We start from the raw sequence: 21,557 nt of genomic DNA, 5'->3' as shown, positions 1-21,557 counted from the left end.
TGCCTGTGCCATATAAAAGTTCCTTTCTTCCTTTAAGATGTAACTCAGACATGTAACTCATCTGCTAAAGTAAGCCTTTCCTAATCTTTCCAATTACTATTTTGCTCCTTCTGAAACTACACTTTATTGAACTACTTTATGTTTCTAATTATTTACTTTATATTTATGCTGTAAATATTTAGAAATGTACTTGTCTACTCACCAGAATGAAAGGTTCTTGCCTGTATGAATTATTTAATTTTTTTATAATTGTATCCTAAGGGATAATTTTATATATTTGTCACAGTGATTGACAAATAATAGGTGCTTAATAAATACTTGTGTTTTAATTGATTGATTGTATTTAAGCCATTTACTTTCTTAAGGAGGTAGCAATACATAAAGGAGAGTAAAAAATGTTGTAATTGTACAACTCTGATAGGAAGAAGGGTAGGGGAAGATTTGATCCTGGAGAAGATTCCAAGGTTCTAAAGGGGTGAATGATGGAGATGATAGTTTGAGACTAGATGGATAGGAAATTATAGTTGATTATACTCTTTTTGGAAACTATTCATAAATGAATTACAGTAATTAACAGATAAAGAACTATAATAGTAAAGGACTTCAATTTATTGCTTCCCAAACATAATCTAATTTTTAAAAAAACAAGCAAAAGAAATGAAAGACATGAATAGAATTTTAGAGAAATTATGTAATAGATTTCTGAAGAATTTTGAATGAAAATAGAATGGAGGATACTTACTTCTTTTCTGTATATAATACATTCACAGAAATTGGCCACATATTACAGCATAAAAATTTTACAAACAAATGCATAAAATCAAAAATTAAACATACTGTACTGGTGATAGCACAATAAAATTTTGCTTATTGAAGGACCTTTGAAGCAAACATAAAGAATAAATTGCAGACTAAATAACTTAATCCTAAAGAATGAAGGGATCAAAGAATAAATCATAGAAGCAACCAATAATTTCATTTAAAATAATGGAAAGTGGCGGCTAGGTGGCGTAGTGGATAAAGCACCGGCCTTGGAGTCAGGAGTACCTGGGTTTAAATCCGGTCTGAGACACTTAATAATCATCTAGCTGTGTGGCCTTAGGCAAGCCACTTAACCCCATTTGCCTTGCAAAAACCTAAAAAAAATAAAATAAAATAATGGAAAAATGATAAATTAGGCCAAAATTTGTGGGATGCAACCAAAACATTGTTTAAGGAAAAATTTGCATACATACCTCAACTTTTCATTAGTGATTATGCTTGCAACTAAAAAATAAACAATATTATAAAACCAGCAAATTAAAATAATTAGATTGATCAACTATAAATAATAAATAATAAATCATTTATACATTATATTATTGCAATATAACTTTATTATGGCCTAACATAAATATATAATCATACTAAATTAATAACAAATTATAAATGAGTAATAAACCTTGAAATGGAAGTCCTAAAAAAAATCAAAGGAAAAATTTAACAAAATTACAATAAAAACCATTGAATTAATAAAACTAGGAGCTGCACTTTTTGAGAAAAATTGATGTCATTAGTTAATCTGATTTAAATAAAACATAAAACCAAATAATCAGTATCACAAATGAAAATGTGAAATTACAAGAAATAAAGAAGGAATAAAGAAATTAGTGAGGGGTGTTTTGCTTAACTTCATTCTAATAAAACAGACAAAATAAATAAAATGTGTAAAGATTTATTGAAATATAATATGCCTAGTTTAGCAGTACAGGAAATAAGAGTATTTAAATACCATTGTACTAAGATGGTTTCAGTAAAATTGTGAATGCTGGAACAAATCAGAAACAGAAATTTAGAAGCCAATGAGGATTTATTAAGTTCTTAGCTTGGTAGCCCCATCCACACAGGGAAAAATTTCCCAAAGGAACAAAAAAGAGAAAACATAAGAGTACTCCAGATTGGACAGGACTTGTTGCTAGGGACTTAGAAGGTAGGAATAAGGGATAGGTTATCTTTTAATTAAGCAAGGCCTTTTGCTGAGGCTAGTAACAGGAAAGACTCTTCTGGCTATCCATCTCTTGTAATATTGCCCTAATAAGTCTATCTTAACTGTTTAATGTGATATTTACAATACAAACAAGTTTAGGGGTAAGATAAAGGAACTATAGACAAAATGGAGTTGCTTTAGTTTTCTCTACTTCCCACAATAGAAAAAAAAAGTTGAACAATCTATCAATAAATTATCCTCCCCTTCAAATAAAACTTAAGAACTAGATGGATTTATAAATGAATTCTTCCAAACATTTAAAAAACAATTAATTGCAGTACTAATGTTTGGGAAAATATAAAAAGAAGGGATCCTATAAAATTCTTTCTTTGACACAAATATGGTCTTGATACCTAAACCATGGAGAGAAGGGAAAACAGAAGGGAAACTATAGATCCAAAATTCCTATTGAACATTGAAGCAAAAATTTTTGGTAAAATATTAGTAAAGAGACTAAAACAATGTATCACAAATACTATATATACTATGAACAATGGATTTATATTAGGAAAATTATGAACCCAAGTGGCCATATTAATAACAATTCCTCTCCCTCTAAATGGTATGATTTTATTAATAGAAGGAGAAAATGCTTTGGACAAGATATAACATCCTTCCTTGTTAAAATAATTAGAAATTATAGAAATAAATGGAGTTTTCCTATAAATAATAAGTCGAATCTCCCTATATCCAAGAACCAGTATTCTTTGTAGTTGAGATGAGCTAAAGCAAGGATATCTATTATCACTATTACTATTCATTGTGATGCTCAAAATTATAACCATAACAATAAAACAGGAAAAACAAAATTATCTTTTTTTGCAGATGATTTGATGGTTTACTTAAGAATTCTCTTAATTAGGGCACTTAGGTAACGGGGGAACTAGGTCACAGTCCTGGAGTCAGGAGGATCTGAGTTCAACTGGCCTCAGACACTTAATAAATAATTATTTAGCTGTGTGACCTTGGACAAGTCACCCCCATTGCAAATGCTGGAACAAATCAGAAACATAAATTTAGAAACCAATGAGGATTTATTAAGTTCTTTAGCTTGGTAATTAATGCCATCCACACAGGGAGAGCTTTCTCTTAGTTACCTAAAAACTAATGAAAACAATTAACAACTTCAGTAAAGTTACAGCATATAAAATAAAATCATATTGCATATTACTAATAAAATCATCAGAAAAAGCTAAAGAAATTCCATTTGAAATAAATGAGTATAACATACTTGGGAGTATGGATGCCAAAGTAAAGAGAGATCATATATATATATATACACATACATACATACATACACATACAGTTTTAAAAGAGTCTTCATACAACTTAAGATCCAAATATTTGGAGAAAATCTATTAGTTGCTTATGGGTAGGCTGAATCAATATAATAAAAATGACAATATTATAAAAATAAAACCACTTATTTAGTGCCATATCAATCAAGCTATTGAAGGATTGCTTTATAGAGCTAGAAAAAATATTCATCCAAAGGAACAACAGATCAAATCTCTCAAGGAAATTAGTGAAGAAAAGTGGGATGTAAAATAACCTAGGAATATAAGACCTTGTGCTACAAAATGTATAATTATGAAATCATTTTGATGTTGGGTAAGAAATGAAGATGTTCAGTGGAAGAGAATAGGTATGTAAGACTCAGAAACAAATGAGTACAGTAGTTTTTTGATATACCTAAAGAACCCAGCTCTTGACAAAGGAACTAATTATTCAACACAGTGGTTGGGAAATCATTCCTACAAGTACCAGTTATAGACCCATATCTCATTCCTTATACAAGTTTACAAGAAAAACTCCAAATGGGTTCATGATTCAGACATAAAGGGCAACATCATAAGCAAATTAAAAGGGTAGAAAAAATTAACTTATGATCTATGGATAGGAAACAAGTGAAGATAAAAATCATGGCCATTCAATTCAAATTACAAATAACAAATTCTGAAAGTGATCAGGAGGAAGACCTTTAAATACAATGGGAAAAAAATGTTTTATTAATTTAAAAATAATCTGTTCCCATAGGAAAATAAGGATGAAATGGAATAATGTGTTTCTGAAGGGCAATTAATCTCACAATGCAGCCTAGGGTATTTAACCTGAACATTTGAGCTGAATCACAAATGAAAAATATAGAGAGGTTCAAAAATAGAGAATTAAAACAGTTTTAGAAAAAAAAGAACTGAAGAAATTATTTCCTTCTCAGAAATATACTATAAAAGCAGCAGTAATCAAAACTATTTACCATTGGTATATAATAGAGAATTAAACAAGTGGTGCAGCCTTAATAAGCAAGATTTAAAAGCAGTAGCTATAAAACTCAATAACGTAGAATTTGATAAAGTGGAAGACAAATTACCTAGGGGAAAAACTTATTTGATTAAAAATGCTAGAAAAACTAAAATGCAGTTTGACAGAAATTAGGCTGACACCTTAAGCCATATTTCACAATATGTATTATAAATTATAAGTAGATATTATATAAATATTACATTTTTACAGTATGTATTATATATTGATACTACTCTCATGACTTTGATTTTTAAAAACATTGTATTTTAAAAAAATAGAATAGTTGCAGATTATATATTTCACAGCTATGGTAGGAATATATTCTTAACTAAACAAATATAGGCAATTACAACAGATAAAACCAATAGCTTTAATTTACTTGAAATTGTGAGGCTGCTGCACAGATAAAATTAATGCATCTAGGATAAGAAAAGTTGTCAAATGAATGGGAAAAAATTGTATCAGGTTTCTCTGATGAGGGTTTGGTACCTAAGATATATATGTAAACAATTAATAAATATATGTGAGACTAGTAATCATGCCTCAGTGGACCAAATGTCAAAAGATATGAACATAGAATTTTCAAAAAAGAACTACAGATTATTCACAGCCTAATGAAGAATTCTTCAAATACTTACTAATAATAAGAGAAATTAAAATCAAAATCAGATTGGCAAAAATTGTCAAAATTGCCAATAGTCAATGTTAAGTTTTGGAAAGATAAGCACAGTAACACATTGATGATGGAGCTGTGAAATAGTATAAATATTTTGAAAAATAATTTGGAATTATGCAAATAAAGTAAGTAAAATAAAGCAACCCTTTGAACTATAGGCTCCATTCCTGGACCTGTACTCCCAAGGAAACCATCAATAAGAAAAAAGCCCAGGTATACTGCAAAATATTTATGGCAGCACTTTTTCTGGTAACTATGAATCAGAAACAAAGTACATAACCATCAGTTGAGGAATAGTTAAAAAAAAAAGTTATAGCACATGAATATAAGATAATGTCCCTGTGCCATAAGAAATAAAAAGTGTGATGTATAAAGAGATGCACGGAAAGATCTATATGAACCTGATGCAGAGTGAAATAATCAGCCAAGAAAATGCTATACATAGTATGTGCAGTGTTGTAAATAAAAAGAACAAGCTACTTATTAAAAAAAAACTAAAGTGAACTTAACAAAGTGAACTTAACAAAATTACAAAGATCATCTGGGACTCAAATGAAGGTATAGAGAAGACACTTTCAGCTTATCCCTTTGTGAGGTAGGAGGGCCACAAGTACATACGTTGCACATGTTTTCATATATTTTCTTTATATTAATCAGTTTTGTTGATTTTCTTTTCTTAAAAAACACTAATAGCTATGTGGAATGGCTCTTTGGAGGGAAGAGAGGAAGGGATACTTGGAATAACTATGTTAATGAAAGAAATCAATAAAGCTTGTTTAAAAAAAATCAATGATGAAAAGTAGTTTCAGAGAAACATGGGAAGATTTCTATGAATTGATTCAAAATAAAATAAGGAGAACCAGGAAACCAATTATACAGTAACAATATTTTAAAGACTAAACAATTTTGAAAGATTTAGAATTTAATCAACAGATTGACCAATCACAATTCTAGAGGAATCATTATAAACTGTGCTACCCACCTTCAGATAGAGATGATAGACTCAGAGAATATTGCTCTTTGGAAATTTGTGATGATTAAGTTAAAAAAAAGTATTAATGTCCTTTGACCACGTACCTATTGAAGAATAGTTTGGGCATATATTTGTCTCATTTCCCAATAGATCTTTGATACTAACTAAAGCTTTACTGGAGATTGTTCACTAAAAATTTTATTTTCTTAATCTGGAGAAACTCATTATTGGAAAGCTTGTCATTAGAAAAAGAATTATTTTGGCCTGGGAACTTAATGAAAGACCCAATTTGTGTGTTAAGGGAATACTACAATTTATGGTAGTTGATAGAATATCCATAGTTAAATGATAGATATCATAGAAATTATAAATTTTTGAAATATTTGAGTAAATTTTTTGACCATTATTTCTGTAATGTCACTCTAACTGTCTTTTGTTTTTGTTTTTAATTTTCAGAGGATTGGGAGGAGAACTAATGAGGCAATCAGGTAGGTTTTAAAGGTGTGGAAGACAGGAAATAGTGGGTTATGTCTCTTTAGTTTACTAACTGTGAATATAAAAAGATTCTAATTGGTGATACATACATTTTTGGCTTTCCAGGGAAAATGAACTTTTTTTGTCATCAAATAAACACTATTATAATTTTATTTCTTGGGGCAGCTAGGTGGCCTAGTGGATAGAGCACTGGCCCTGGAGTCAGGAGTACCTGAGTTCAAATCCAGCATCAGACACTTAATAATTACCTAGCTGTGTGGCCTTGGGCAAGCCACTTAACCCCGTTTACCTTGCAAAAAATCTAAATAAATAAATAATATAATATAAAATAAATAAACCAAAAAAAATTAAGTTTTATTTCTCCTTTACATTGAATGTTTTTCACTGTGATTATACAGTATTGTTTATACTTCAGACAGAATAGTTGTTTTGCTGAACTCTTTTTTTCCTTCTTATGATATCTTTGTAATACCAGAAGATGTACTATTAATACTTCAGTAGAGATGGAGGAAGAATATATTTAGAAATAAATTTGACATTAAAACCAAAGGCAAAGCATAAAGTTTATTAAATTCAGAAAGAAAACATTAGGTTAAACCAACAATTTACAGTAGACTTCTTTTCTAAACTGGTACAGCATTTCCTCCCTCTCCCTTTAGATAGAATCTCTACACTCTTCTCTCATACTGAGAGAAATCACCTACCAGCTGTGCCATTTAAATTCTGGTATAGTATCAGGAAGTAAATTCTTTTAAGAAACTGAATTTTCCTGATAACAAAAAATTTCACTTTCTAAGCACCTGTATACTACTTTAATTTTTATTGTACATTATTGAATGTCTAATTTGCATTTCTGTCACTCTTTAGATAGCATCTCTACATACTACTCTCATATTTTTAAAATTTTATTTATTTTCATATTACTACAATAATCTTGTTGGGAAAGTAAACATAAACCTCCACCCCGCCCCCCCCCAAAAGATAGAGGTACCTCAAGAGAAATTAAGTGAGGAAAAAAATGGGTACTTCAGTATGTGTTCAGATTTCATTGGCTCTGTCTCTGGGATGAGTTGCTTTCTTTATCGTAAAATTCATGAGAGTAGTTTCCTCAATAACTTTTCCCCTCAGTTATCATTATTATTATTATTATTTTAGGTTTTTGCAAGGCAAACGGGGTTAAGTGGCTTGCCCAAGGCCACACAGCTAGATAATTATTAAGTGTCTGAGACTGGATTTGAACCCAGGTACTCCTGACTCCAGGGCCGGTGCTTTATCCACTACACCATCTAGCCGCCCCTACCCTCAGTTATTATTAATAGCTGTATTTCCCTCCATTCTCTTCCTCCCCACCCCCATTTATTCTGTTCTTTCTCTCCTTTCACCCTGTCCCTCCTGAAGGATATATTGTATCTGACTACCCTCTCCCATGATCTTCCCTCTCTTCTATCACCTATTTCCCCCCTGCCACCCCCTGCCCCCTTATCCCATCCCTTTCCTTTCATTTTTCTCTAGGGTAAAATAGATGTCTATACTCTATTGTTACTACTCTCATAGTGAGAGGCATCATCTGCCCAGCAATGCCATTTGAATTCTTTGGCCCAGTATCAGGAAGTAAACTTTTTAGTAACTGAATTTTCCAGATAACAAAAATTTCACTTTCTAAGCACCTGTGTATTATTATTTTAATTTTTATTGTACATTATTGAATGTAAAATTGAATGCAATCTCAGAAGTCAAATAGTCTAAGCCATACCTGAGCAAGAACTCCCTCTGTGGGGGGCAGCTAGGTGAAGGAGTGGATAGAGCACCAGCCCTGGAGTCAGTATCTGAGTTCAAGTCTGGCCTCAGACATTTAATAACTACCTAGCTGTATGGCCTTGGGCAAGCCACTTAACCCCATTGCCTTGCAAAAAAAAAACTAAAAAAAACTCCCTCTGTGCCTTCTCTGATATTCAACTTTCACTTGGTATTAATATAATAGATGAAATCTTTAAATTTAGCCATAAAAGAGAAGCTTGAAAATAAAGTGTGAGTGCAACTGATAAAACTAAGTGCTATTTTGACAAAGGTTAACTTAAGTAAATCACCAATCAATCTTATCAAGGAGAAAAAAAGAAAATCAGATTACAATAATGATGATAATGATAACAATAGGTATCATCAATATAATACTTACTATATCTCAGATACTATACTTAAAGACTTTACTATTATTATCTCATATGATCCTCATAACAACCCTGAGAGGTAGGTGTTGCTATTAACCTCACTTCCAGTTGAGGAAAAATAAAGGTCAAGTGATTTGCCCAGCATCAAAAAAATAAATGTTTGAGGCTCGATTCGAATATGGGGGTTATTGGTTTCCAGTTTGATGTTTTATCTATTTTATCACCTAGTTCTTCCCCATACCCAAAGGTAAAGGTAAATTTACAACTGAGAAGAAATGAAAAGAATTATCTAAGGCTTATTATATATATATAACAATATATAATATATATAACATATATATGTATGTATGTATATATATATAATTACATACCAGCTTAATTGAAAATGCAAAGGAAATCAATTAATATTAACACAAATGTGAATGACAAAACTAAAAATTAAGAAAAAATGTATACTTAATTTAAAAAAAAGAAAGAACTCTCCAAGCATTTTTTAAAAAATTATTATTAGCTAGGTATTTTATTGAGTGTTGAGGATATCAGAATAAAAATATGAAATGATAACTATTCCCTTCTAAGATAAGAGTTTACTTCTCTTAGAGGAAACCACATAGATTGACTGTTGCCACAGAGGGAAAAAAAGCTAGACTGCTCATATCGGTTCCTCAGTTAATATGTGTATGTATAAAATATTAGTGTGAATGGCATAAAAGCTGAAGGAATTAGAAAGGCTTCCTATAGAATTTGAACTGAATTTTGATCAAAGAAGGAAACTGAGAAGCAGAAGTCATGATGTAATGCATTCTAGTAATGTGGAGCAGTCTTTTTCAAAGGCACAGAGATAACAAAAGGAAGGTTGAGTATGAAAACAATAGAAGACAATACAGTGCAGGAAGAGAAATAATTTATAACAGGTCTGGAAATGTAGCTTGGGATCATGTTATGCAAAACTGTAAAATCCAAGCAACGATATTTATATTTATTCATAAAAGCTGTAAGTGATCTGCAGAGTAAAAGAGTGACATAATTAAACCTATGCTTTAGGAACAAACTACCATTTCTTTTTTTTTAATTTATTTTTATTAAAGATATTATTTGAGTTTTACAATTTTCCCCCAATCTTGCTTCCCTACCCCCCACCCCCCTCACAGATAGCACTCTGTCAGTCTTTACTTTCAAACTAGCATTTCTGTAGAAGGGTGCATTGATGTGAGTAAAAGTTTGAAGTAAGATGACCATTGAAATTGTCCAGATAAAAGATTTGCTTTGAACTTGGGAAGTGACCATGTGAATAGGTAGACTAGAAGAGATATGAGTATTTTGGAGGTAAATGTAATGAGATTGGCCATGGTTTGAATATATGGGGTAAGAGAGTTGAAGATAATGGATGGTGGTGCCTTCCAACAGTAAGAGGGAAGCTTATAGAAGAGGTTAGTTTGTATAGGGGGGTAGAGTTCAGGGGCAGAGATAATATATATATATATATTCTATTTTGAAAATACTGAGTTTAAGATACAGAGAAAAGGAGAAAATGGAACTTAAAGCAGATGTGCTCTCTTTTGTCAGTAGATCAAGGACCTCTGTTAATCTTAATTTTCTTCAGGCTAAAAATGAAATAACAAAAAAAAATTAGTTTTTATCCTTGAAGTTTTATTCTCTTTTTTTTTTAGGTTGTTTTGTTTTGTTTTTGCAAGACAGTGGGGTTAAGTGGCTTGCCCAAGGCCACATAACTGGGTAATTATTAAGTGTCTGAGGTCAGATTTGAACCCAGGTAGTCCTGCTCCAGGGCCAGTGCTCTATCCACTGCGCTACCTAGCCGCCCCTGAAGTTTTATTCTCTAGCATCTTCCTGAATCCATGGATGGATGATCTCATTAAAGAAATTAACACTGATAAAAATTTGGAGGGGGGCATTTTATACAGAAAGAAGAATCATAAAACTGAAGCAAACAATGAGATTTCATATAGATGACAGAGTTCTACATTATGATCCTCTCCTAAGTTATAATATTTGTTTCAAATTCCCATTTATAAGAATCTCACTTATGCTGGAGAGGGAATGTTTACAAATAGCTATAGGATTGGTTTCCCCTCATCCAAGATATTTCTTATCTTGTGATTTGTTGATCTAGGTAAAGGAATTTATTGGTGCTATTACAAAACTGACCAGTAGTATTGACATAGGCCAAGTCAGCATTTAGATGTAGCAGTCAGGCCTTGCCGTGATAGATTGATATTTTTGCACAAAAAGACAACATTCAGATTTATAACTGTTAGTTGGAGGCTGAGAAATCAAATTTTTTTTTAATTTAAAGATTTTATTTATTTTGAGTTTTACAATTTTTCCCCTAATATTATTCCCTACCCCTACCCCCAACAGAAGGCAATTTGCCAGTCTTTACATTGTTTCCATGGTATACATTGATACAAATTAAATGTGATGACAGAGAAATCATATCCTTAAGGAAGAAACATAAAGTATAAGAGATATAGCAAGATCAAATAATAAGATATCAGGGTTTTTTCCCCTAAATTAAAGTTAATAGTCCTTGGTCTTTGTTCAAACTCCACAGTTCTTTCTCTGGATACAGATCGTATTCTCCATGACCTGACAGCAAGACGTTTAAATCTGAGGGTGGCTAGATGGAGCAGTGGATAAAGCACCGGCCCTGGAGTCAGGAGTACCTGGGTTCAAATCCGGTCTCAGACACTTAATAATTACCTAGCTGTGTGGCCTTGGGCAAGGCACTTAACCCCATTGCCTTGCAAAAAAAAAAACCTAAAAAAAAGGCTTTAAATCTGAGAGGTATTATCAGAAATATAAAATAAGACTTATAGATCAATCAGATACAGATTTAAGGAGATGATGGATATATTGGAGGGAGAATGGCATATCTTTGGGATCTAGTTTTGTCAAGAAGTATGAGCAGGTATTGTAAGTTAGGTCCATAACAGTACATTAAAATGGGTTATACAATTACAGAGTCAGACAGGAAAATTGCAGAGGTCTAACAGGAAAATTGCAGAGGTCTAAAGGGAGCAGTCCCCTTTTGATTATATAGACCATACAGATAAGCACAATAGAGCAAAGAGAGAGATTCAAGTCCATTTCCTCTGGAATCATTCTATGGTTTTGAATGTTGTTTCAGAGATTTCTTCAATCCAGGTTACTTGTAGAGCTTTTTCTTTCTGATGGAAGAACTTCTTAACATAACTTTTTAAAGATGTCAAAAACCTATTATTTTCATTGCTAGAAAATGAATTTCTGGAATCCCTTAAATCATGACTATTTACAATTTGATTTACCAATTGTCTTGTTGATATTCACAGAAGATTTAGTTACAAATAGAGGTTAATTAACATCATTATTATCTTTATTATCCCCCCATTTGGAGGATGCTATTCCACTTAACAAAATAAACTTCCATAACAGTGAAGATTCCACCGCAAAAATGATGCCAAGATCACACACTAGCCTGACTGGCTATTATAATTTAGATAAAATGTAGGTCAAATGACTTGATTTCTGTACCTTATTTTAATATTGATCACCTGACATGATTATAGCAATTTACCATAAAGATCAGGGACATAAAAGGACATGTTCCCTTATGTTTTTAGATATCTGTTCCAGGCAGAGGTCATGTAGGTAGCCAAATGCTTTCAGCAAGACTTTAAATCTGAGAGGGTAAGATATTTTTCAAATGTCACATTTTGGGAAAATGAGTCAGAAAGAGTCCAATTTCAGAACATTGAAAGTTACTCTTTCAAATCTTATCCCAAATGATCATATCACCTTGAGGTTCCAAACCCCATCAGGTTTTCTGACTTCTGTAGACTATAACCCACCAGCATTTCTTTGATACCTGGATTTCAGACTCGACAGAAGGCCAGTTTTCAGTCCTATTAAGTCTTTTTTTTAGGATTTTGCAAGGCAAATGGGGTTAAGTGGCTTGCCCAAGACCACACAGCTAGGTAATTATTAAGTGTCTGAGTCTGGATTTGAACCCAGGTACTCCTGACTCCAGGGCCAGTGCTTTATCCACTGCGCCACCTAGCTGCCCCCCATGAAGTCTTAATAGCAATTTTCTATAATCCGAATTTCAGCTCTCAACTTTATAGTCTAAAAGATCTGAAAATGCCATATAGTGATTCTAATCTTAAAATGGTAATAGTAAGAAAAAACAACAGGAAAAATCACAAAAGTTTATCCATGTACAAACAGGTGATTTTACAACAAAAGATTTTGAAACATAACATATAGAAACAAATTTTATAAAAACAGTATTCTCTATTAATATGCTCACTTATTATCTCTGTTCAAATAGCTACACCATTACTTCCAGAATCCTTTTAAAAGCTGATTCTTAAACACTCACATATATTCCTACAAATTTTCTGAATTTAAGGTGTAACAAACACCACATACAATGGTAATGTCTAGATTTCATTGCAGAAAATGAAGATAGAAGAATTAGTAATAAAACAAAAAAGTACAGTAACCATAACTTATATGTAAGGAGAACATTATAATACTATGCTTGATTTTCACAGGATTATTACTACCCCCCCTTTTTTTTTTTTAGTTTTTGCAAAGCAATGGGGTTAAATGGCTTGCCCAAGGCCACACAGCTAGGTAATTATTAAGTGTCTAAGGCCGGATTTGAACTTAGCTGCTTCTAACTCCAGGACTGGTGCTCCATCCACTGCACCACCTAGCCGCCCCTTACTACCACATTTTAAAATACTAAACTACTCTTACAAAATTATACCAAAAATCATACCAAATCTTATTATCAATCCCTGCTTTTTGAGTCAAATGAAATGCAATAATAACACCATCTGCAAACCAAAAGAAAGGAAAGGGATCTTTAAAACTATATATTTCTCTAGGGGGCAGGAAAGGGAGATCTTTAGAATATTCCTCATTTGACCAAGGGGTGTTCATTTCCCTCATTTTATGGGATATGACCAACAGATATCATTACCGTACTCATCAGAGTAGTAGAGCATTTTTATTTCATAATTTTGTTAACTTCTACCCAAATATACTTATATCGATCTTAAAAAGCAAATGAGATTTCTCAATAACCTAATTTTATTCATGATAATTTTATTATTTTTTTTTGCAAGGCAGTGGGGTTAAGTGGCTTGCCCAAGGCCACACAGCTAGGTTATTATTATTATTATTATTATTATTATTATTATTATTATTATTATTATTATTAAGTATCTGATATCTGATTTGAACTCAGGTACTTCTGATTCCAGGGCCAGTGCTCTATCCACTGCACCACCTAGCCGTCCCTTATTCATGATAATTTCAAAACCGTAATGTAACTTAACTTATGCCATGGAACGTAATGGCAAAAATTTAGATCAAAGTAGGAAAAAATGTTCTGCTTACAAACTTAAAATGCTTTAAAATATTAACACAATAGCCAATTGTTTCACAAATAGTAACCTTGGAAAAAAAACTTTTCTATGATAGCTATAAGCAATATCATATTATTGTTATAAATTAGCTTATGGATTTGAAATTTTAGTAAACCTTATACAAACAAATCACATGAAAATTTTTACAAAATAATATTTTTCTGAGTTTTTTAAATAGCAATAAATATTCCTGATATTAAAAAGGACAATATATTAATCGTGAACTTATAAAGTGAAAAATATCCCTCTTATTCAGTCTTAAAGAAAAATAAATAAATAAATGAAAAAATCTTGAAATTGGAATTTATCAAACCTAAATTGGCATAAAAATTTATTTTTAGGGATCATAAATTAATCCTACAAAGTTTTTCACATGCCAGGCAATCCCAAATGCCACAGAACTTCTAAGTACCACCTTCCTTGAACTCAAAGGTATTTACTAAAGAAAGGATCTGTTGGTTTAAGACAATACCTAACTAAATTGCTCTTATCACAAATGACAAAGTTTTATGAAGGCCTTAAGATTTACTCAAATACAATTTTTCTTTGGCTACATAGATGGTTTATTTGAATAGCACTGACAAATTTGCTTTCACCTTAAACTTTATAAATATATTCTTAGATGGAACATGTTTGACAATTTAAAATTACAGTTACTCCCCATTCTAGACAAGAATTTTACGATATTTATACTCTTGCAATGGAGTTAGACTTTCCATTCTATTCCCCCTGTAGAACCCTCAAAGTGACCCCCAAGAACTCAGTTCAGAGATAGGGTAATTAAGGAACTAAAAGTTGATTGACTTCATCTCATGAACCGGAAGAAAACTGGGATGGGGTAGAGGTATATATTTCCTTAAGCATTGTAAGTTACATGATCATTGCAGAGGGAACAATTTAAACATTTTTGATATCCAAATTTCCTCTATTCAAATTAACAAATTCATAGTTTTTCACATAGACAAACAATCTTAAGTCAAATTCCTTTTAAATATTGTTTTTAAAGAATGACATCACATGATTAATCCATTCATTGGAAATTAAATTAATTAAAATGATCAAAATCGGGTGACTAAAATTGTTAAATGCCCATCAGACTTCCCTACAAAAAAATTCTTGATAAAGATTTATGCCTTGATGTTCTAAAAATCCTATTATTTATGCTTACAAAAAATTCTTAAGTCATACCCCCAAAAAACTTTGGTTACAATAAGCAATAATAATAGATAAGAAATTTAGTTTTTCTTCATTCTTTCATTCTATTTGCTGTAGCACAATTTTAAATTCCTGATTATTGACCAATATTAGAACATTCATGAACATCACAATTTCATAATCTAAATTATGCATTTTTCAACTTAAAAACCTTCCAAGTTAATGCTATATATATATTTAGTAATTCACAGAAAACCAAGCCATATATGATTATCTAATTAAAAAGGTAATCATATATAGCTTTAATACATTTCCTAATTTATATAATCCTGCTACTTTTCCCTTAAGAACTAAATTTTGGATTAAATGAAACCAAATCTGGATTTATAGTTCCCTAACTCCTGAAACATATATACCTCTCTTTTTCTTTTCATACAAAACTAAACAAAATTTTTCTTTCTGCAGTTTCAAACTGAAAAACCGTTGCTGTCAGAATCAGATTTTCAGCTTCCATTCTTTATCGAGTAGTTCATGAAAATGCACTTAATCAGCACTGTTTAGAGAGACAATTTTTAGGAAAACAAAATTGTGCACTAGCATCCTATTTTACAAGATTTTAGTGACTCTGACCCAGCCTCCCCAAACCCAAGAAAAGCCCAGTGGTCTTCTCAGTTCTCCAGGCCATTGAAGACTAGAGAAGAGCTGCTGGGCAAAACAATCCACAGAGACCTCCAGTTTAAGTTTTTATTATCATTATTATTTTTTAATATGCTAATCAAGATTGTCAGAAAATAGTTTTAGGGCTAATTATAATTTTCTTTAGACACCTCAAAAATATATTAAAATTTTAATAAGCTAATCAGTAAACAAAACTCTGCCAGTCAGTCAGACCAGAACTTAAAAAAAAGTTAGGGAAAGAAAAATAGAACTCTTTTCTCCTCTAAAAACAACATGATTTTTCAGGAAACTCTATTCTGTAGTGTCAAATTGTGAGTTTTTGGAAAAGAAAAAGATCTGATTTGAGAGGGGAAAGTTTAATCAATAAGAACACAAGACAGGAGGCTAGGTGGCGCAGTGAATAGAGCATCAGCCCTGGAGTCAGGAGTACCTGAGTTCAAATCCAGCCTCAGACACTTTCTAATTACCTAGCTGTGTGGCCTTGGGCAAGTCACTTAACCCCATTGCCTTGCAAAAAAAAATACCTAAAGGAAAAAAAAGAACAGGAGACATGACAACAAGGTTGATCAAGTAGAAATAGCTGAGAGCTTCATTCTGCCTGTACTACATAGAACACACAATTTAAAACAAACACCTATAAGGCACATAAACCAAGTCAGAACACCTCGAACCAAAGAGGCCCCTAAATTCAGGGAAAAACCACATTGCTCTCACTCCTTCTTTCCTTTTTTATAATATTTATTTATTTATTTATTCATTCATTCATTTATTTTGGATTTTACAATTTTCCCCCTAATCTAACTTTGCACCCCCACAGAAGGCAGTCTGTTAGTCTTTACATTGTTTCCATGGTATACATTGATCTAAATTGAATGAGATGAGAGAGAGAAATCATCTCCTTAAGGAAAAATGATAAAGTATAAGAGATAGAAAAAGTACTTTAAAAGATAATGGTTTTTTTTTTTTAATTAAAGGTAATAGTTTTGATCTTTGTTCAAACTCCACAATTCTTTCTCTGGATGCAGATGGTACTCTCCATTGCAGACACTCTAGAAGTGTGCCTGATTGTTGCACTGATGGAATGAGCAAGTCCATTAAGGTTGATCATCACCCCCATGTTACTGTTAGGGTGTACAGGGTTCTTCTGGTTCTTCTCATCTCACTCCGTTGCTTTCACTCTTGAGTGTCCCCAAAACTCAACATAGACAAAGACAACAGGGTGCCAGACAAGCCCTCAGAAATGCCACAAAAATCTAGTGCTTGACCCTTTCAAAAAAGAAATGCTATACTCAGAACTAGGGACAAGTCTTCAGCACCACCCTGACTGGAAAACAAAGACAATTACCACCAAAGGTGATGATATTTAATTTCCAAATAAAACAATTGAATTGAAAAAGGTAGTAGCCTCATGTTATTCCAAGACTGTCCACATAAATTGTTGTCCTGCTCATGAAAAAGCAAGAAGGTATTGATTACTGGGATGAACAGGACAGGAAAAATATATTTCAACCAAATTATATAAGGTAGCAGATGGAGAAATTAGAGATGTGGGATTGAGTACCACAGAAGAGTCAGGTAAAATAATAGCCAAAAAATAGTCTTGTCCAAAAGTAACAGAAAGAGGGGAAATTTTAAAAGCTTGGAAAGGCTGTCCGGGGGAACTTTTTAATTCCTTTTTTTGTTGTTGCTCACCAAAAGTTTGCATTGTTTATTCCAATGTCCTCGTTTCCAGCAATAATGACAAACCCTTGTTACTTGATTCTCAGACAGGCAAATTTTGGATAGGAGCTGTTAACTACTTAAGTTGCAGAGAATAGACTTTTTCTTTCTTTGCCCTTAATTCCCATTTTTTCCCTGGAGATCTTCTAACTGAGCAGCTAAGATCTGTGCTAGTTGAGCAGCTAGTTCAGCTACAAACTGGGGATGCTTGGTTTGCCATTCTGACTGGGTAGTTTTAATATTTCATGACAGAAAAGGTTGAAGATTGTTAACAAAATAAGAGAGAAACTATGGCTGTCCTTTCTGATCATGCTTTAGAATTTGAATTCATCAGAAGCCTTTATTAAATGTTCAAAAATTAAAATACTAATTCATCTTATTTTTGTTTTTTGCAAGGCAGTAGAATTAAATGATTTGCCCAAGGTCACACAACTAGGTAATTATTAAGTTTCTGAAGCCTGATTTGAACTCAGGTCCTCCTGACTCCAGGGTCAGTGCTCTGTCCACCTAGCTGACCCCATCTTGTTTTTGAATAGCAGTTTTGATTTTTGAAACATCCAGTTGTTGGGGCAAAGCAAGAGGGATAGCCTCTATCAAAGCATCCCCTAAAGTTCCAGCATCAATATAGAGCCTTTGTTGATCAGTATAAGTTACTCAATCTGTCTCCTGAAATTCTTCAAAAGTAGCTTTAATGTTGACCTTTCTGAACTGTTCTTTGCCTCTCCTTTTCCAACTAAGGCTATAGTGAACTGGCGTATGTGTGAGATCCCAGGCAATAATATGGCAGAGTAATTTTAAATTGATATTGAAGTCTATTGAATCTTGATGGGGGTCAGGGATATCTTTTTTTAGAACCTGTGATTCACCTCTGGCTTAAATTTATACTGTGAGACATTATAAAATTTAATATCAGATATAATTAATTCTTCTCCATCTGTCATTGGAATGGTCTGAGGACATGATCTATTTATCACTTTAAAAGAATGTGGACTCTTACCTGGAGCTGGGGCAGCTTCATTAGAAACAGGATCTCCCAGGGCAAGAGAAAGTGGGGTAGCAGAGACATAAGGAGATCAAATGGAAGAGCAGGAGGAAGGGACAATAGGATACTTTGGAGAATAGGAAGAAGAGGTGGAATAAGGAGAAGATGAGATTGAAGAGTAGGAAAGGGAGGAAATGTAATAAGGAAGAGATAAAATAGGAGAGTAAGAATAGTAAATCGACTGAAATCGAATAGAATTAAAGCAGAACTATAAGGAGGTAAGAAAGGAACACAAGAAGAAGAAATTGAAGAACAAAGTGACAAGGCAATGGAGGAATTAATATTGGGGGATAAGGAGATGAAACAAAAGAGGAAGAAATTGGAAGACAAAGAGAAGTTACAGAGGGATTAATATTGGATGAATGAAAGATGAAAGAAAAGAGGAAGGGAAAGGAATTGAAGGACAGAAAGAAGAGGGAATACAAAGAAGGAGAAGGTACATGAGAAAAAGGAAAGAAACCAAAGGAGGTAGAAAAAGTTGGAACTTTTGGAGAAAGAAAAAGAGTGAGGTTTGAAAGCTCCAGTGACTCAGTAGGGGGATGGGCTGAAATTGAGACTAGAGGAGAAAAATAAACTGAAGAAGAAAGGAAATTTTGAGCTATCTTCTCAGGAGGAGGGTGGTTGAGGGAGAAGAAACCTTTTTATAAGCCTTAAGTGAAGAACTTTCAGTTTTGTGTTCTCTTTGTACCATCTCACTAAACTAGTGATGGAAACATTCCCATTCCTTTTTAGAAGTCTTATTAGTTTTTTTAAATTAATTTTGTTTTAAGCTAGTGCAATTTAGCTCTTTCAAAAGATCCTCATCTGGGTCAACATAATTTAGGATCATTGCTTGTTAGTTTACACCAATGCTGATAAAATGCATGATCATAGTATAATACTTAGCCATATAAAAAGCTAGTGTCCTTTCTAATGGATTCTAATCCTAGATTTAGATTTTCCCATGATCAGATACAAAAATTACTTAAAACATCAATAACTAGACACAAAACCAAACACCACTAAAATAAAAAGAAACAGACACTGGACATATAACAAGGATGTCAGATAAATCCCTTGCACATCGCCAAAAAAAAAAAAATGCCAGAGATCTAACAACCAGGCCATTTCACTAAAGAAATGCCACTCTTAGATCTAGGAATAAGTCCTCAGCACCCACCTGGCCACTTAAAAACATGGCAATTCTCACCAACCTGTGAGAATCCTCAAAACCAAAGGTAAAATCCCAGAGAAACTTCAAAGAAAAATAGCAATTCAGAACTAGAGCAAATGAGTTGAAAAGTAACATTCACCTTGAGACAAGCTACTCCATTGTGCCAGGCTCAAAATCTGTCCTGGTTTTCCTAGGGATCCCTTCTTGCAGTATTAACCAGAGGGAAAGGCTGTTCCTTTTCACAATCATGCCTAAATGCAATCTGTGGCACAATTATTTGTTAACTATAATTTTCTTTAGGCTAAAAAATAAAATAACAAAAAGTTATCTTTATCCATGAAGTTTTATTCTCTTACTGAATCTTACTGAACCCATGGATGGATGATCCCATTAAAGAGACAAAATTGGGGGGGGGGGCATTTTATAGAGAAAGGAAAAAGAAACATAAAACTGAGTTAGGCAACCAATGAGATTTCATATAGATGACATAGTTCTATTATGATCCTCTCAAAAGTTATAAAATTTATTTCAAATTCCTATTGATAACAATCCCATTTATGCTGGAGAGGGAATATTTATAAACAACTATAGGATAACTCTCCTAATTCAAGATGTCTCTTATCTTGTGATTTGTTGACCTAGATAAAGGAATTTATTGGTGCTATTATAAAGCTGACATAGGCCAAGTCAACATTTAGATGTAGCAGACAGGTCTTGCCATGGCAGATTGACATTTTTTATAAATAGAGACAATATTCAGATTTATAACTATAAGGTGGAAGCTGAGAAACCAATTTTTTTTTTTAGAAATATAGAATAAGACTTAGACATCTCCCACTGAAATTTTTGGGGTTAGGAGATGAATGAACGGGCAGGAGGAAAGAAGAAAAGTTTTGGAGAAAATTGGTCAAATCACAAATAAATTGCTAGAGGAAAAATCCTTTCCACCATATAGATTCAATCCTTGCTGAAATTTAAAGAGTAATAGAAAAAGATTTTCCAAAAAAAAATGGAGGAGACATTGTACTAATTAGTGGATTAAACTATATAAGCTAGAAACAGAAACAATCAATGAACTATTGTAACAAATTGCTAAAAACACAGATTACAAATAGGAAAGGATTCCTTATTTATAAGAATATCAAAATAATATGGCCAAAATGGATATGACTTGAATGAAAAAATCATTTCTTTAAATAATTATAACTAGATCAGATCCTTATCATTAAGAGATAAGTATTAACTAAATAAAAAAGAATTATAGAAATTAGGTAATTTTTACTGAGTAATTTATTTAAAAGTGTTTCAATAAATAAAGTCATTGAAGGTAGAATTAAAAGAGGAACAATTGAATGGGAAAAGTAATTGGGATAACAATATACTCTCCATAATGCTGAGGGAAGCTATTTTTGTTCTGTGCTAGTGGTTTGGGTTGGATATTGGAATAAAATGGAATTTTTGTAAGTCATTCAGCACTTAACAAAAGGAGATTTACTTACTCATAGCAAAAAGATATTCAACACAGATAAAGTTTGAGGACACTTCCCACTGATTTAATGGAATGAAGCTCCCTTGCTTGATTTACTCCATCATGATATACCAACTAAGTATCAGAGCACCCCTGGTTCTCTTTTTGCCTACTTTCTACTCAGTCCATAAGGAACTAATATCAGCAGTTCAATCCTTCATCCTTTTGAACAAACCATTCTCTAGCCTAACTTTGTATGGACTAA

At 32.5% G+C, this 21,557-nt stretch overlaps 1 protein-coding gene across 1 annotated transcript in view; it reads left to right on the top strand.

Annotated features, from left to right (window-relative positions):
* TBCD (tubulin folding cofactor D) overlaps positions 1-21,557 on the top strand; it is a 401,955-nt gene that overhangs the window by 251,532 nt on the left and 128,866 nt on the right. Inside the window, exon 24 of the mRNA XM_074225195.1 lies at positions 6,436-6,467. Coding sequence (XP_074081296.1) covers positions 6,436-6,467 — 32 coding nt within the window. The remainder of the gene's footprint in view (positions 1-6,435; positions 6,468-21,557) is intronic.

The sequence above is a fragment of the Macrotis lagotis genome, chromosome 2 (genome assembly GCF_037893015.1).
Source record: "Macrotis lagotis isolate mMagLag1 chromosome 2, bilby.v1.9.chrom.fasta, whole genome shotgun sequence".
Taxonomy (NCBI): Eukaryota; Metazoa; Chordata; class Mammalia; order Peramelemorphia; family Peramelidae; genus Macrotis; species Macrotis lagotis.
Note: the sequence above shows the minus strand (reverse complement) of the source record. Positions and strands in the feature narration are given on the sequence as shown.